Raw genomic sequence first — 18,263 nt, forward strand, 5'->3', positions numbered from 1 at the left:
AAACAATAATTATAATAACAAAAAAATAAATTTATATTGTGCCCCTTATATAAACATGATCAACAGAGCATTATAACACAACAAAAATCACATGCATTCTGAATATCATTTTAATGTTTTTTTTTATGATAAAAGTATTTTAAATAAGTATTTATTGTGTAATACTTTATTGTGTAATACTTAACTAAGAAGACTGATTTCAAAAGAAAAAAAACGTAGTATTGTGATAATATTCCAGTTAAGTTTGCCTACACCACTTTTACTAAACTCCTAAAACATTTTCTGATAAACTAAAACTTATCAAATATACAAACTCCATTATGAATGACCTAATCTCTTACATCCAAATAATCATTGATAAAATTGATAACATTAATTGTGAGATGATTCAACTTCGTACAAAGGTCAATTCCATAAACAGTACAAAAATCACCTGTTAATTTTAAACAATAAATTAGTTCCGTCGAATATTATTTTCCTTTAATTTATTAGTGCATGTGTTGCGTATTGATGCAGATGGAATTGAAAAGCTACCCTTTTCAAAACCACGACTTTCGCTTTAGATTCGGCTTCAGTTCCCTCTCGTCTGAAGCCCTGAGCGCAAACGCAAAGCACCCGCAATAATTGTAAAAACAACCGCCAAAAGCGCAATTGTAAACATACACTTTCGCCCTTGCTAACTTTACATGTTAGTTTCCTGCAATGCATTTTATACATGCTAGATATTGTTGACTTTTATATACAAAATAAAACCTCGCGCTAACAGTTACTCCTTATTTTAAGAAGCTGACAAAATAAATCATGTGTACATGAAATAAAGCAATTATAAGAAGGTGAAACGATGTCTAGCATAAGCAAGATACGGCCTAATAGTAAACCCTCAAAAATAAAAGGGCGTGGTTAGATTTAAAGCATTAAAATCATGAATAAATTAATCATTGCTAACCACCATTCACTGTGCTTGGTAAACATTAAATACCTAATTTGCATACTGATCACGTACCAATCCCTGCAAGAGTTTGCCAGCAATGGAACAACAAATGATTTTTTATTCTTTTTTTTCAAACTGGTGGAACCTGTCTTCAGTGAAATTATAGTCAACTTTGTAGGCTTGTAACAGCCTTGAAGTATGCTGAACAAATTGCATAAAATTTCAATATAGTATGTGTGTCAAACCTTTATTGACTTGTTTTTGGCATTTCATTAGCTAATAACATTTAAGCCTATAAAATGGCACTGTATTGTTATGTTTCGTTTTATTAAACAAAGCTATTCATGTTAATCACCACAAATAAAATATTAACTGCTTATAAACAACTGAATATATCCACTATATCCACTATTTATTTAACTAATTTACCTTCAAAATATTATATATTTTTTAAGGCAGAAGAATATTTTTCGGTCAAACCTTCCCATGGAAGGATTTTGAAAGCAGGAACAAATGCGGTCACGTTATTCTGAAGACCTGCAATTAATGTTCATCCACTGACAAGTCCATGTCCCTTTAAACAATTTCTTACGTTTTATGTGTCAGTACGATCATTTGCTGACACTTTTTGGTAATAAAACACTATTTCCTCATCAAGAAAGAGAGAGATGATTAATACCGATATTGCTTTCTTAATCTTTTTAAGTTCACATGGCCATGATGGTTTTCAAAATTGTCTCAGATCAACAAACACAGTTGTCAGTAACAAAGAAGTTTCAAAAACAAAATCAAAGCCAACAACAATCAGACCCTAAAAGAAATAAATAAAACTGGATGATGATAAACATAGTGTCAAATGGTACGAAACAAAAACAAACCGATTTAACAAACTAACAAACGTCAACACGTTGACGTTGATTTTTCTGGTTGTCACTCAAAGTGGTCACTCAAAGTCTCAAACATTAGCATAGCAACTTACTTGGTAACGAGCAATGGAGAGCTGGTGATAGTATTAAACATTGCGAGAAACAACCCCCTCTGAAGTTACATAGTTTTTGAGAAAGAGGTAATTTCTCACTAAACTTTTTGAATTTGAGCCAGAAGTGTTTCTCAGGCATCTGAACGCATACAAATTTGTGCAAAAAGTGTTTTTGGGGATGACCAAAATGGGCCCAAATGTTCACAGGTTTGTTATTTTGTGCATAGGCTGGGATACACCAAGTGAGAATTATGGTCTAAGGTGCACAGATGAAGGGTTTCAAGAGTGTCCGATGAACATGTTTATTTTGATTTTGCTGGTATATATTTAAGGTCTTCGGAGGAACCAATTAGTGTGATCCTCCATCTCATGCCTCCTCAGTTCCTCTCTCAGTACGTATCTCTCCTTGATCCACTCGTACATGTCCCACACTGTCACCCCAGTCCGTCCATCAATACGACCCTGAACCCAGTGCAGGTACCAGTTGAAGTTATCCTCCTTACTCGGATTGGACTCGTGCGGCTTCCGCTGATCCTCCCTGTCCTTGGCACGCTGGAGGTACCAATCGTCCTGGTCGTCTGTGCTCTGGTATCCGCGTCCCGCGTACTTGCGCCTCTCCATCTCAGGAGACAACTTAGATGATGGATCTTTCTGGGACTCCTTTCGCTGAGGGAGACTATTGAGGTCGATGACGATGGTGGAGTTTTCAGTTGTCTCGCCACCAACACTGTTGTCATCGTCAATTGTGAGTTTAACATTTTGCAGCTTCTTATCTTGTGACTTTTTATGACTCTTTCGCTGTCGCTTAAGAGCCCTCTCCTCCATGTCTTGAACCATTTCACCGAATTCGTCCTTCAGCTCATCCAAGTCGTCGTCGTCTGTGTCTGTCTCGCTGAGAAACTCTCCAAGTTCCTCAAGGAATTCCTTCAACTCCCGTACATCCTTCTTGAGGTGACGGTCTTTGAGCCAGTCCTGGTAGTCCAGGAGCTCTGAATAGAGCCTGGCTGCATCTTTGCGCTGGCTTTGCATGCATTTTTCTTCTCCTTTACAGTGCATGTCCATACAGTCAAAAAGATCCTCCCACTTTGGCTCTATAATCTTTTTCCCTTTGCAATCAAATTGGGGAAAATCTTTGATATTGAAGGGCTGTCTTGGGTCGTCCCCGGGAACTTCCTGTCTAGATTTATCCTTCTGCTTTTGATCCATGGAGTCACCAGATTTCATTGATTGTTTTCTAGACGGAACAGATTGACGCTTCTCTGTTAACCTTATTTGTGATGTTGTCTCATCCTTCAAAATTTTCTTTTCTTGAGATTTGGTATTACCGTGAGAAGGCAGCACCCACTGTGGTCTTTGTGGGGAGGAAAAACGTAAGCCGTCGCCTTGATCTGGATGCAGTGCCTCTATCGGGTCGTTGTCACGTTCAGGCTGCCGATGGTGCTGTTGTACAGGCACCGAGTACTCCCCTTCATATTGCTCATGATCATCATCAAAAGATGCTGTCGTTTCCTCAATGTCCAAATGGTGCCTTTCTCTGTGACGGTGGTGCCTTTCTCGATGTTGATGCTGATGCCGATGAGATTTACCAGAGCCGTGGCTATGTCTTTCCTTAGGGAAATCCCTCTTCGCATTCCTACTGGTTTTTCTGAAATGATTCTCATGCCGATGATGCTTAGAGCGCTCTTGAGAATGTTGCTTCTTCCCATGGCGGTGCTTTCTTTTGTGAAATCTCTTCACCTTATCCTTCACTGATCTGAAAGTCGTTTCAACCTTCTCTCCGAGCTTCTTTGCGCCCTCTTTAAATTTTCCAGCCAGATTTGAATCAGAAATATCCTCAAGGACTTGTGCTGAAGTATTCTTGACTTTCCCCCATGCAGCTTTAACTTGATCTCTCAGTCCTGATATGGACAAATTTTGCTTCTTCGTAAAATCGTTGGAGTAGTTCTTTACTGTACTCCAAGCATCTTTGACCGTTTGACCGAACCCACTCTTTTCTTTCGAAGGCTCAGATTCAGACTTTCCCGTTGTCGTTGCCGTTGCGTTCAGAATGCCATCAGTTACACGGGTTGAGTAATTTTTGACGGAGCCCCAGACCTGTTTGGCCATCTTGCCCACATTAGTCAGAGAGATGTTATGTTTGGCTATTGTTTCGGCCGAGATGTTTTCCACAGTGTGTAGAGTGTCAGTTAGGCGTTCACCAACACCTGAGAGGACTTTCTTGTTGTAGTCTAGGACGTCCGAGGTGATGTTTTTCAGTTTTGCCCAGGCACCGTTGGCTCGCTCACCAAGACCCTCTACTGTGATGTTATGCTCCTCAACAAGCCGAGCTGATCGATTCTTCAGAGATTCTGCGACTGATTCAATCTCTGTTGATAGGTGCTCTGCAAAGAGTTTAGTGTTGTTGAGAACTTTTTGGACTTCATCTGATTCTGGAAAGGCTTTTAAAGCTTCTAATTTGGTATGAAACGCCTCCGACCATGAACCTGATTTGTTTTGATCCTCACTGACAAAGAACGACTTCACTGAGGCTTCCGTTTGATTGAGATACGCCAGAAAATCATTTCCATGTTCGGAGTGGAGAAAACCTGGCAACATACGCTCAAATGCGGCGGCTATTCCACCAAGGGGGTCTTCTGGCGTTTCAGTTTGATCATCAGGGTGGTTGTCGTTAACCTTGTCTGAGGATTCAGATGACTGACTTGTGTCTTGGCCCTCATCATTTTTTGAGCTTCCATCTTTCTTCAAGTCCTCGATCATCTGTTGCCAGTGTTCTGCTGTCTGGAGCACCTTGTCCATTCTCTCTTCCATTTGTTCCATCTTCTGTTTCAGGGCTTTGATTGTTGCTGATTCATACTCCGTACTGGATAATTCAGGACAGATGTCATTTTCGCTAGCGGACTTGACATCCTCTTCCAGCTCGCCCTTCCCGTGTAGGTCAATCTCCATCTCAACTTCAGCTGCGTTGGTTTCATCCTCTTCAAGCTCATCCTTCCCCTGTGAGTCATTCTCTATCTCAACTTCAGCTGCGTCGGTTTTTTCCTCTTCCAATCCTCTTTCCAATCTGTGACTACCCACTACAACCTTGTCAACACTTAAATCCTGCTCATGCATAATGCTAACCTCAGTTGACTTCTTCAAAACCTGTAAAACATCACGATTTGTTATATTTTGAGTGTCTTTCTCCTCATCACGTCCATCATCAAGCTGGCCGGACACCAAGGAGATAACAGGATCCTCAATGAGCCCCTCTTGACCATTGTTAAAACCCTTCTCAGATTGTATCCCGACAACCAAATTATCAGCGTCTTCTTTTGCAACCTCAAGGAGAATTTGTTCCTTCTCGTTAGAAGGCTCAATCAATTGCCTATTATCATCTGACAAACTGGTATGTAAATCTACACTTGACTCGGGATCCATTACCACATCCTTACCCGTACCCACTTCACCTAAGGAGAGTATCAACCCCTCCTGGGATATCTCTTTACTTGGTCGTCTTCTCTCAGTCTGAGTCAAATGCAACGTTCCGTCTCCAGGTTCGCCCTGCCTGATGGTGTCTTGTTCCTGACCTACCTCCTGCTCAAGAAGAAGCTGTTGCTCTGGGTCTTTGTCGGCGAGCATTCTTGAGTTGAGGCTCTCCATCCGCCTGATGGCCTGAAGCGCTGGAGACGAGCTCTCTGCGGTGATGGCGATCTTATTGTTGGGACCTGTGCTGTGATCCAGGCAGGTCACGAGGTCGTCCTGGAGTTCACGCAGACGCTGTACTTGTCCAGTGTTCATGGAGTGCTGGTAGGCCATCTCTTGTGAGGAACCTAGATGCAAGACAGAATCACAACAGACATTTAAAGGGAGGTAATGAATCCCACAAAATAATGACCATAAAAGTTACTTGGTTAAGAGCACTGGAGAGATGTTGGTAGTACAAAACATTGTTGGAAACGGCATCTTTTGAAGTTAATGCAGTTCAACATCTCTCCAGTGCTCTCCACCCCAAAACTTGAATTGTAAGGCATCTGAAAGCACATAATTCTATGCAGTAAGGGTATTTTTTTTTATTTCCTTATTTTGTTTTGCAACTTTGATGATCAATTGAGCACAATTTTTCGCACAATTATTTTGTATTGTATGCTTCAGTTAGAATACACAAAGTTAGGAAACTGATCTTTGACAATTACAAAAAGTATAGCCTGCCTGTAGCGCAATAAAAAACGTTCTTTCACAAGATCAAATTTGCGACAAATCATTTTTAAATGATTATTCTTATCATTCTGATGGTTCTTATCAAATCACTAAGTTAAAATCCTTCAACAAATTATTTGCATTCAAAAACAAATTAAACAATTCAACCGATCATTTGATTTGGATGATAGATTACTTACAATTACTAACCAAATGAAGAGCTAAATGTACAATGACAAAAACAAACATTTCTCCTGTTTAAAGGCAGTGGACGCGTTTGGTAATTGTCAAAGACTAGCGTTCACAGTTAGTGTATCTCAACATATGCATAACATAATAAACCTGTGAAAATTTGAGCTCAATCGGTCATCGAACTTGCGAGATAATAATGAAAGAAAAAAACACCCTTGTCACATGAAGTGGTATGCGTTTAGATGGTTGATTTCAAGACCTCAAGTTCTAAGTCTGAAGTCTTGAAATTCAATTCGTGGAAAATTACTTCTTTCTCGAATACTATGGCACCTCAGAGGGAGCCGTTTCTCACAAAGTTTTATACCATCAACCTCTCCCCATTACTCGTCACCAAGAAAGGTTTTTATGCCAATAATTATTTTGAGTAATTACCAATAGTGTCCGCTGCCTTTAATTCTGTGCACTGAACTTAATACACAATATGGCTCCTCACACCATTGTTTATATCCTGTTTCATTGTTATTAACGACTGAAAATATTGGTATTCCCCCTGGACAGAATGCCAGTCCATCTCAAGTTACTGTTGCTGGTACCTATGTGTACTCCAGGTGGAAAGAAGCGTCTGTGGTATAAGTTTCTTGCTCAAGGACACAAAGCCAAAAATCAAACCCACTTTCTGTAAACTAACAGAACTTGGGTCCACCGCCCTAGGCCGCTTGACCTACAGTACATGTTACGCATTGTGTGAGCTTCAATATACTTTTCAGGCCCTAAAGCAAAATTTTTCCAAAGGCCGAAAAAAAAACCTGAAATCAAAATAAAGTAGGCAGAATATCATGCATGCTTTTTACATGCAAGAATGGCCTAAACATTCACTCACCAATGAAATGTCCAATGCCAAGCGCCAAACCAGTGATTAAGACCATGAAGACCAACCAATCCAGCGTAGCGTTGAACCCCTCGTCTCTGCTGTGCTTATACTGTCTCACCCCAGACTTGCGACTTGGTATCATCATGTTGGCGGGAAGACTGTCCTCAGAGCCGTCAGTGAAGTTGGAGAGGTTCTCATCATCAAAGTCGCTGTGGTGTTGGCTGACAGAGCGGGATAGAGAGGGTGCTGTGAGGATTAAAGAAGAGGAATAAGTATTAGCTTGCTGCGGTACCCATGAACTGTCTCTAGCTACATTGTACATTAGGGTTTCGTGGCCGAGCGGATAAGAGCCCCGAACTCAAGCTCTGGTGCTTCTGTTCAGCAGAGTGTGGGTTGGAATCCTGGTAATGACACTAAGTTGACAAAACAGCATCGCACAGCATGTGTTTGTGCGGCCGTTCATTTTTGTACTTCATATTCAACGTGTGTGTCTCCTTGCGGTCCCGTCGCGTTCGTGCAACCCTAACCTGAGCAAGACACTTAACTATAATTGCTTCTCTCCAATCAGGAGTAAATGGGTACCTGTGAGGGCAGAGATGGTTCTTGTGATTGAGTAGCGCATATTAATATTGCACAGGCTGCATACATGTACTCTCCACCAGGGAGCTGAGATGGTTTAAGGAGTGAATTAAGGCCCAGTGACCAGGGGTAACAATGTGAAGCATTTTGGGACGCCCTTCGGATGTGAAAAGCGCTATAAAAAAACTGGCTTTAATTATTATTATTATTACCGAGCAATCTTGGCAGTCTACATCATGTAGTAATACGACATTGCTCTAAAATGGCAAAGATTGTGGCTTGAAATCCCACCATATGGAGTAATTTTTTTTTTTTTTTTTTTTTACATGACTCTGGGAAAGTGCTGAGCAAACAGTACTTTACACACATGAGTGTGTAAGGGTTAACCCAAATAATACATGTATTCTTCATGGAAGGACAGGTTACCTACAGCCTTTAAAAGCAAGGCGCCCATCTATTCTTATAATAAATGAAAATTCCGAAAGAGTTTTGTTTATGTTATCTTTATTAACAACTTGCTGGTACAGACTGGCAGATGAAGTTCTGTTCGTTGAGATTCAACTATACATGTACCTCAATGTTGGTTTTCCTCAGAACGGACACTTCTCTACAAAAGATCTTTATGCATGTCATATGTGACATGCTCTACAAAAATGAGTCGCTTGTCGCACAACCCAGTTTCCAGTACAGGGCTGTTGAGTGATGGGAGGGTGAAAAAAAAACCCCCAAAAACAACAACTTTTACTTTTGATCGATAAAGGTGCATAAAACATGTCCTTTTGTTCATCCCCTAGACATCAACAGTTGGTGTTTTTATTAAACGGGCTGTTTCCCAAGTATGGGTTATTTTCCGATTGTGACATAAACTATGTTTCAAAAGGTCATAACTTTTGAACCAAACATCATACAAGTGTGTAAGATGTGTCAAAACGAAGATTGTTGTATGCTCTTGTCAGCTATGTATAAAACCCATCAATTGTCAATTGTCCCCAATTTGCAGAGCCCATCACATATGGCTGTTACCCATAAATCTATCAGGTTATTACATGTACATGTACGTCCTAACACCATGCAAAGCTTCAAACCTCTGTACACACGGCATTACCCTTTTCTTACCATTCCGTTGTCTGACATTCACAAATCCAGATACATCAGAGCTGCTGGAGGAAACGGTAGACACTGCATCATCATCCAGCCTCCTTGGTCTCCTTATCAGCTCAAAACCATCATCACTCAAGCCATTGCTGTGGCGTCTCGATGGCCTAGGAAGGTCAAATCTATCTGGGGGCAGATTCAGCGGCTGGTCAGGAGGCCATGCCCCGAAGCTGGAGTTATTATGCACTTCTGCAGGCAGATGGAACGGCTGGATAGGTACCAATGGACCGTCCAAGGGCCAGATGTTTAACACTCGAACAGGTGCGGGTGAACTGATGTTCAGTCCAAGACGTGGCGATGGCAGTGGTGGGGACTGCTGATCAGGGATGAGATTGTATGTCTCATCTTGACTGACAGAGCGATCCTCGTTGTAGTTTTGTGGTTTGTCAATTGGTCTTGGGGATGAGCGACTTGTGATGGGTTGCTCGACATTCTGTAGAGAGAAAAATGATGTTGATATTGCATAGCTCTTCCTTGGGGCTTTTCTCAAACCTCGGCTTAGGCTCCAGCTCAGGCTCTGCATGCTGATCAGCAATACGCGCTGAAAATGCAGGTTAAGGCCGAGCTGCGTACACAGCGCACGGAGCCTAAGCCTGAGCCGGAGCCCAAGCCGTGGTTTGAGAAAGGCCCCTGGGGGAGGGGGATTCAAACCTTCCCCCTTTGCATTGTACTGACAGTGCCTAAAACACATAGCTGTGTAAGCGTAAAAAACAAAAACAACGACATTCTTCATCCTGATGCAAAATTAACATCTATCAAACCATTGCTGGTACCAGGAAGTACTGGAAGTATTAACTCGACATGTTTTATACTGAGTTTGAAATACCTTTAATCAGGACCTTTCTGTCTAAACTTGTGGTAAAAATTTACTAAACTTGCTTTCCCAATACTTCCTTTAGAGAGCATTCTCATTTGTCCGAAACAAATACTGTCCCACCCCAATCCATTGCATATTCCCCAAAAAACTACATAAACCAATAGTGCATTTGTTACTATCATTATCACTAGTGTAAAGCGCATTGATATATTTTTGTATAAAATACTCTATATAAGAACAAATTAATTACATGAAACTAACGTCCGTCGATATATCGAAAATACTCAAAAACTCGATATTTTTTTGACATCGAAATCGCCGATGTCACTTTTATAATCATATTGTAATATCGGATTTTCGATATATATCGAAAAATTTCGATGTTTTGAAAATTTCGAAGTTCCTAAATGATATCGAAAATACCAAAAGAGTGTCCGATTATTTAAAAGAAATCTGTGTTTGAGTATTAGAAAAGCCGTCGTCGTTATGTAGTTTCATCATTTTGAGTTGCCCTATTAAATAAAATACGTTTTACAAGCAAGTATGTCTGCATGTTCTTTGTGTTTTCGCCATCAGCCGCCGGCCCGCCGCAGAAGTTCACGACCCCGCGGCGAGCGCACGGTAAAACCTCAAAAGAAACCGCCGCTGCTGCCCTAGCCTATCGGCTGTATAAGATGCAACTTCCCATTGTGCATGTGATCAAAATCAATGCGTCTTCATCACAGCATTATTGACTTTGCAAAAATACCCCGCAAAAACTTCCCCGAATCAACAAGACAAAACAAAACAAGGAAGAAAACAATCTTACAATAATCTTTCTATCAATCCAAGGTATCGTAATGGCGTCATTTTGGTCAAATAAAGCCTACACGTTGTGTTGTTTTCGGTGAACAAGCTAACATTTCCGAGGAACTATATGCTTCGCAGACCACGCTGTCGGCGGCTATTGCGTGCGTACCAGCGAAGACTATGCTGTTGTACGGTTTAAGCGTGCACACCAGCGTGTATGGTTATTGCAATTCGGGGGGAAAACCCGTTTGCCCAAGCATGCGCAGACACATGCAGTCTTTGGTCAAGGCGGTATCGCGTGATGCACTGCGTTATTTCGACAATAGAGGGCGTTCTAGCATTCAATGTTTCTTGCCTTGGTTATAGAATGCAAAGTAAAAAGACTACGAGCCTTTATTGGAGACTATGTGACTGCATGCTGCGTGCGTTGTATATTGTGATCGCTGAGTGGTAGGTCTGTGTTTTGCGGGACTTTCTAGTGATTTTTTTTCGATGATTATCTCAACCATTTTCAACCGTAAAGGTAGTCCGCGCGCCCGTCGGACAACTTGATTGACACTTCTACGTCAATGCATCGGCAACTGACACCTTAATGTCGGCGAGTCACGCAGCTCACAAAGGCTCTGTGTCATTTTGAGACGGCCAATCATGGCCAATCACGAATCGAGAATTGTGGTGAGCGTTCACCAATTGGCCAAGCCAGCGGTAGCGGCGATCATACTTTGTTGTAAAACCAGAAATAATCGGGGCGGGACTACGCAATCTGAAATTGTTTGGACTACAAACAAGTTCGGGGGATCAGACAAAAACAAGTTGAAATGTAACCCTATTAAACTGTCAGTCTATGGTATAAATATTTCTACCTCCATGAGTATACCAAGTGCTGTTTTTAGGCTTCCATCTTGCGCGCGGGAAATACTCGATATATCGAGTATACTCGATATTAATTTTTCGATATATCGATAATGGGAAAAAACCGACATCGACGGACGTTACATGAAACAAAACAAGTAAAAACATGCATGCTCTCACCATTTGTGATATTGGTCTGGCTCCTGCCACATCCATCTTGTTCTCCTCATCATCCTCAGCATTATGAATAGCATGGTTCACGATCTCGGACAGGGGTGGTATCATGTCCACCTCAATGCGTTCAAACTCGGACGAGTCAGATTCTTCACTTGGTGAGCTCACAGGAGACTGATCATTGTACAGAGGGTCTGCTACTGATGTGTTAGAAGAGAAAAAGGTATTACAGGTTGGAGACATTACATAGAACATGACTGTACTGAGTGTTGACAAATAGTTAACCCTCCTACTCTTGATTACATTTGCCAGCGTGTTGACCAACCATTTTAAATAATTTGTGCCATGTCGTGGTCTAGTTCACCGGATCCAATCTCTGGTGTTGTCAGCAGCAGAGTATGGGTCCGATACCCAGTCATGACACATAACCATAGTTACTTCAAACAAAAGTTGATGAGATAGTGCTCTAGGCCCTACCAGCCAGGTTCCTTTTACAGTGGATGATACCCATGCCAATATCTTTACAGACTTTGAAGGGGGTAGCCATGTTTCAGTGTTTCAGAAGTAGGTGGCAACGTGTATGGAGGACGGAAAGTGGACATTTGCTTTTCTGGTATCAGAAATGCAGAAAAGCAGAGTTTTTGTCCTTTTCTACTTTTCTGCTACCAGAAAAGCAGATTGAACGTTTTGTGAAAATGCATTTTCTACGTTTCTACTTTTCTGTTACCAGAAAAGCAGGTTTTACCTTTTCTCCTAATGCTGGCAGACGAAAAGTGGCCATTTGCATGTCTGCTACCAGAAAAGCAGATTTAACATTTTGTGAAAATGCCATTTTCTATTTCTTTGCTTTTCTGCCACCTGAAAAGCAGATTTTACTCTGGCGGACGAAAAGTGGCCGTTTGCTTTTCTGCTATCAGAATATTAGAAAAGCAGATTTAACGTTTTGTGAAAATGCAATTTTCTATTTCTCTGCTTTTCAGCCACCTGAAAAGCAGATTTTACTTGGGCGGCCGAAAAGTGGCCATCTCCTTTTCTCCTTACAGATACCGGAAAATCATATTTTACCTATAGGTGGCCGAAAAGTGGCCATTTACTTTTTTCGTTCAAAGGACTGCCCGTGAATGTTTCAGTTTATTGAACAAGTCCAAACGTGTCACCTGTTTCATTTGACTCGGGAAACTGTATGACTGACCGTGTTTTTTGTAAGGAAATAATCCTTGAAGTCTATTTTGGATGGTAGCCGTGAAATCTCCGCCAGAGTATTTCCTTTGAGATGCCGCGCCGCCTGCGCGGTCATCACAAAAGTAGGCCATACTTCTTCCAGTATCGACTGACTGACGTGATTGGTTCCCCAACACAAACACAGTTCGGCGTCGTGCATTGTGCGCATTTTTATGGTTCACGTTCACGGGCAGTCCTTTGAAAGCGAAAAAGCAAATGGCCACTTTTCGGCCACCTACTGCCTAGGTAAAATATAATTTTCCGGTCGGTATCTGAAAGAAGAAAAGGAGATGGCTACTTTTCGGCCGCCCAAGTAAAATCTGCTTTTCAGGTGGCTGAAAAGCAGAGAAATAGAAAACTGCATTTTCACAAAACGTTCTGCTCTTCTACTATTCTGGTAGCAGGAAAGCAAATGACCACAGTTTCGGCCGCCAGAGTAAAATCTGTTTTTCAGGTGGCAGAAAAGCAGAGAAATAGAAAATTGCATTTTCACAAAACGTTAAATCTGCTTTGCTACTATTCTGGTAGCAGAAAAGCAAATGACCTCTTTTTGTCCGCAAGCATTAGGAGAAAAATTAAAACATGCTTTTCTGGTAACAGAAAATTAGAAACGTAGAAAATGCAATTTCACAAAACGTTCAATCTGCTTTTCAGGTAGCAGAAACGTAGAAAAGGAGAAAATTTCTCATATAGAAAACATAAAATCTGCTTTTCTGCTATTCCGATACCAGAAAAGCAGATGGCCACTTTCCGTCCTCCATACAACGTGCTCTGGTGGCAGTTGATTTGGGTCAATAGCCCAAATAAGTTAAGTGTAGCACTCTCACCTTGAAGGGCTGCCCATAGCAATGTCTCATTAAAATAAAATTAATAGAAAAACTACTTAAAAAATGCTGCAAGTGCGGTGGCATAACTGTATACGGGCACAGAATAACTGTGTAGATGAATTCAACATACCAAGATATTCAAGAAGCTAGCTTAGTATTACAGTCAATCCTTCATTCAATGACAACGAAAGGACAGACAGGGGAACATTTTGACTATACATAATTTAAATTCAACTAACCTGATTGAGAAACCAAAATTTCCGAATCTGCCTTATCTTTCTCCCTTGTCTCGTCACCCAACCATCCATACTTCATCAGCGTTTCCGCCTTCATCAGTTGGTCTCCACCACTAAATGGCAAGGAGATCACCTCAATGCTGTCTACCGATATGGTGTCGGATGCGAGGCTAGATGGACCCTCTTCATCCGGGATAACTTCAGTCGCAGCATCAATCTCTCCATCAGACATAATCACCGAATGATGAGCAACTTCAATTTGCTCATCGCCAGCTGGCTCAAGATGGTTTCCCGAACTGTTAAGGTCACCAGTTGAGGATAACAGGGCAGGGGACTCTGAGCCGACAAGCGTTGAGTCTGAGGATACCAAAGTCTCAAGATCAGGTATCTGGCTGCTTGGGGCACTCGGGTTGTTTTCGGATTCATCAAGAGCTGGTGTAAGCTGAAACGGCATTGTGGTGTATGAAGATGAAGCTAAGCCTTCAGCATTGAGGCAAGCGGTAGCCTCAAGATTCTCAACCTGGCTTGCTCCGCCCACGTGGGCTCTGAAGTTAGCAGGGAGGCTTGATGCTGCACTGGGTCTCACGCCCTCGCTTGGTACGACGTTGATGGCGCTGCTGCTCCTGCTGGTGTGATGATACTGAACTCTGTCCTCTCTAAGATCAACAAAGTCTGATGAGGAGCCTGATCCAGAGGAATCATCAGAATCCTGAAAGAGATCACGCAGAAATTTACAGAAATACGGTATGTAAAAAGGGTCAATAATATTTTGAAGTGACGTGGCTGAGCGGTTAAGAGCACCGAATTCAAACTCTGGTGTTTCTGATCACCAGAGTGTGGGTTCGAATCCCGAGCCATGACACTGTCTTCGTCCTTTAGATGGGACGTTAAGCCGTTGGTCACATGTGTTGTGTACATGTAAGTTCAAATTAATGCCTTTATAGTTTATACAAAAATTCACATTCTTTTTCCCAAGTCCACTTTAATATACTTGCTGCCTTCAATGCCTCTTTTTTGTGGATGGCTGTGTCATCTTTGCATGTTATTCTTAAATGTAGGCCCCATTTTGTGTTATGTTTAATCGTACTTCATGTACTCATAGGTCATTTTTTGCTGCTTTCGTATTTTATTCTTGTGTATTTCATTGTACTGTTGCATGCAGGGCCCCAATGGAGAACAGTTCACAAAACTGATGGGATAACTTGGTTTAATAAGGCAATAAAAATAAATAAACACAATTAGAGAATTTGGAATACCTCAGTGCGTCCATGACCGTCTACAATAGTCCAGCCCTTAGGGGATTCCCCACCGTCACTTTCACAAGACATGTTTCAATCCTCGAAGCTATATTCACATTCTAAACAAGGAAATAAAAACAAAACAAAGTGTTCAAATTTACTTTTGGCCTGTGTGTCACCTTAAAGGCAGTGGATAGTATTGGTAATTACTCAAAATATTTATTACCATAAAACCTTTCTTGGTGACAAGTAATGGGGAGAGGTTGATGGTATAAAACATTGTGAGAAACGGCTCCCTCTGAGTGCTATAGTTTTCCACGAATTTGATTTCGAGACCTCGGATTTAGAACTTGAGGTCTCGAAATCAACCATCTTAACTCACACAACTTTGTGTGACAAGGGTGTTTTTTTCTTTCATTATTATCTCGCAAGTTCGATGACCGATTGAGCTCAAATTTCCAGAGGTTTGTTATTTTATGCATATGTTGAGATACACCAACTGTGAAGGCTAGTCTTTGACAATTACCAATAGTGTCCACTGCCTTTAAAGTTTCACTTGTCACTGTCACTAAGCATGTTGACTTCAAATCGGTCTACATTATCTTCTACTCCTAAAACTATGAGTTTGTTCCGCTCTGGAGACGATAGCAGAATGAACCCCATAGTTCTAGGAGGAATATCTTCAAGGCACTCATGCTGAAATACCCAGGATTGTGAAAGGCTTCAGCATCCTCAACTAACTTGCAACCAAAAGTCATTCTTCCTAGCTAGCACATAACCTTCTCCTAAAGGGTATACTTTTTCCTAACAAAAAACACAATGTCCACAGATTTACATTAAACTTACACAGTTTGAAGATTATGATAGTAGAAAGCTTCCCTTGAAGTTTTACTAACTGAGCTGCTGTAGTTTTTGAGAAATGAGTAAAAGTAATAATTTTTGTCTCAGTTTTAGCATGTAAAAACGTATTAACCAGTTATGCTATGGTTTTGGTATAATATAATAACTGGTTAAGGGGGATTTTACATGCTAAAATCATTTTGGTCTCATGAGACGAAAATGATTTTGTGACCTGCTTTTACTCAAAAACTACACAACCTTAGTTAGTAATATTTGAAGGGACGCTTTCTGTTACTATCATTCTCTTCAAACCCTGTAAGTTTCATGTAAATCTGTGGACATTTTGAAAAAGTACCCGAATCCTTTAAGAAACAAACTAAGACAGCAAACCAAGCCTTCTTCAATGTGGGCCTGGGGCCGATTTCACAAAGCAATAAAATTCATCGCAAGACAAATTTTCAGTATCACCACAGAGATTTGTATTGTGACATCACACTTTACTTAGCAACTACGATTGATTTGAAGTTACGATCAATTTGAGACCTTTGTGAAATCGGCCCCTGGCTCTGTGGAATACACCTCCTGATAGCTGCAGAAAGCAAACCAATACAATACTTGAATCATTCAAGAAATTGCTGAAGACTCACATTTGTTTCAATGATAGTGATTTTTTATCTTGAGGCGCCTTTAATTTTGGCCTTGTGTTCTTTGCAACCTCTATAAAACAAGGTATAAACAAACATTTACAGTTATATGTATACTGCACACATGCGCCCTCTTCATGGTAAATCATTGGAGGAGGAACGTTTGCGTGCAGTGGGAGTTCATAATAGTAGAGGCCTGCTTTATAGATGATCAATCATGAAGACACAGGATATAATTTCTTTTTCAAGTTCAAGCTGCCACTTTCTTATTTTTCTGATAAAATAGTAGTAACTAAGTAACTATTATTATTAACTAACTAACATAATTTACTCAAGTGAGATTAGTATTTTGTTTGTAAAAACAGTCACTCAATCAATGACAATGTGGCAGTCCAGTTGGACACAGACTTCCCCTGACATGACACTGACAGGCACAGCTACCAAATCGGGGGCTGGTCATCTCGCCACCTAGCAAGCTCGCCACCAACAAAGTCGCCCCCTGCAAAGTCGCCCCCTAACCGGCTCGCCCCGAGTTGTTACAAAGTTGCCCCCTGACAATGTCGCCCCCAAACAATGTCGCCCCCTAGCAAAGTCGCCCCCTGACAATGTCGCCTCCAGCCAATGTCGCCCCCTAGCAAAGTCGCCCCCAGAAAATAATTAAGGGTTAGGGTTAGTTAGGGTTAGGGTTAGGGTTAGGGTAAGGGTTAGGGTAAGGGTTAGGGATTAGGGTTAGGGATTAGGGTTTGGGTTAGGGTTAGGGTTAGGGTTAGATCTTCCACAAGCACATTACTTCAGATGGAAATTTTTTTGAAAATGTTTTAACTATATTTTTTTACCATAATTATTGTAGCCTTAATTATTTTCCGAACAACATCTGGGGGCGACTTTGCTAGGGGGCGACATTGGCTGGGGGCGACATTGTCAGGGGGCGACTTTGCTAGGGGGCGACATTGTTTGGGAGCGAGATTGCCAGGGGGCAAATTTGTTTCAACCCGGGGCGAGCCGGGTAGGGGGCGACTTTGCAGGGGGCGACTTAGTTGGTGGCGAGCTTGTCAGGTGGCGAGATGACCAGCATTCAATTCCCCTTAACCCTGGCCTCTCTCTAGCGATTGGTGGCTCCACCACCCAGGCCTATAGTTCAGGGAATACATAGAGGATATGAAAAGCACTGTAGTATTGTTTGAGCACATTGTTTTGTTCTGTCGTTGAAATTGTTGTTGTTGTTGTTGCTGTTGTTGTTGCTGTTATTTTTGTTATTTTTTACACCAACATTTATTATTTTTTATATTATACAGTTTTACACAAGTCACAGAGACAATCACACACTATCACGTCGGCAAAACCAGTAAATCAAACAAGTAAAAAAATTATCAACGGGTCAACGTTGTTCATAAATCAAATGCGAGTCTACTTCTGGTTCAGTTCGGAAAATTAAGTTTACTCTCTTCGCACAAATATGGCAATAACAACGAATACGATTAAAATGGCCAGCCAAGATCCAGACGTTTCAAATTCAACACTCGCAATGTCGAAAAAGTGCCAGAGCAGTGATTAGCTTTCTCAAATAATGTTGCTTAACATTTCAAGAATATTTTCATAACATAATGATCAACTGACATCTTACAGAAAGTGCAGAATTCCTTCAAAAGAAATGTTAACTTACCGACAGAGTTGTCGCTGATCGCCAGCCGAACAAACCCACACTCAGTGACACACAGTTGGTGACATAAATGAGAAAAGAA

The 18,263-nt window shown here is 41.2% G+C and overlaps 1 protein-coding gene across 2 annotated transcripts; it reads right to left on the reverse strand.

Moving 5' to 3' along the window:
• Positions 1–390: 390 nt before the first annotated feature.
• LOC117295378 lies at positions 391–18,263 on the reverse strand. Of its 2 annotated transcripts, none has more exons than XM_033777995.1 (7): positions 18,185–18,263; positions 15,057–15,156; positions 13,803–14,512; positions 11,522–11,715; positions 8,845–9,316; positions 7,159–7,395; positions 391–5,719 (listed from the first exon to the last, which is right to left on the reverse strand). In XM_033777995.1, the coding sequence occupies exons 2-7, from the start codon at positions 15,125–15,127 to the stop codon at positions 2,238–2,240; spliced, it is 5,166 nt and encodes a 1,721-aa protein (XP_033633886.1). In that variant the 5' UTR covers positions 15,128–15,156; positions 18,185–18,263; the 3' UTR covers positions 391–2,237. The 2 variants fall into 2 exon arrangements, with proteins under 2 accessions (XP_033633886.1, XP_033633887.1); XM_033777996.1 differs by having other exon boundaries at positions 13,803–14,508; positions 15,056–15,156.

This window comes from Asterias rubens, chromosome 10 (assembly GCF_902459465.1).
Source record: "Asterias rubens chromosome 10, eAstRub1.3, whole genome shotgun sequence".
NCBI classification, from domain to species: Eukaryota; Metazoa; Echinodermata; class Asteroidea; order Forcipulatida; family Asteriidae; genus Asterias; species Asterias rubens.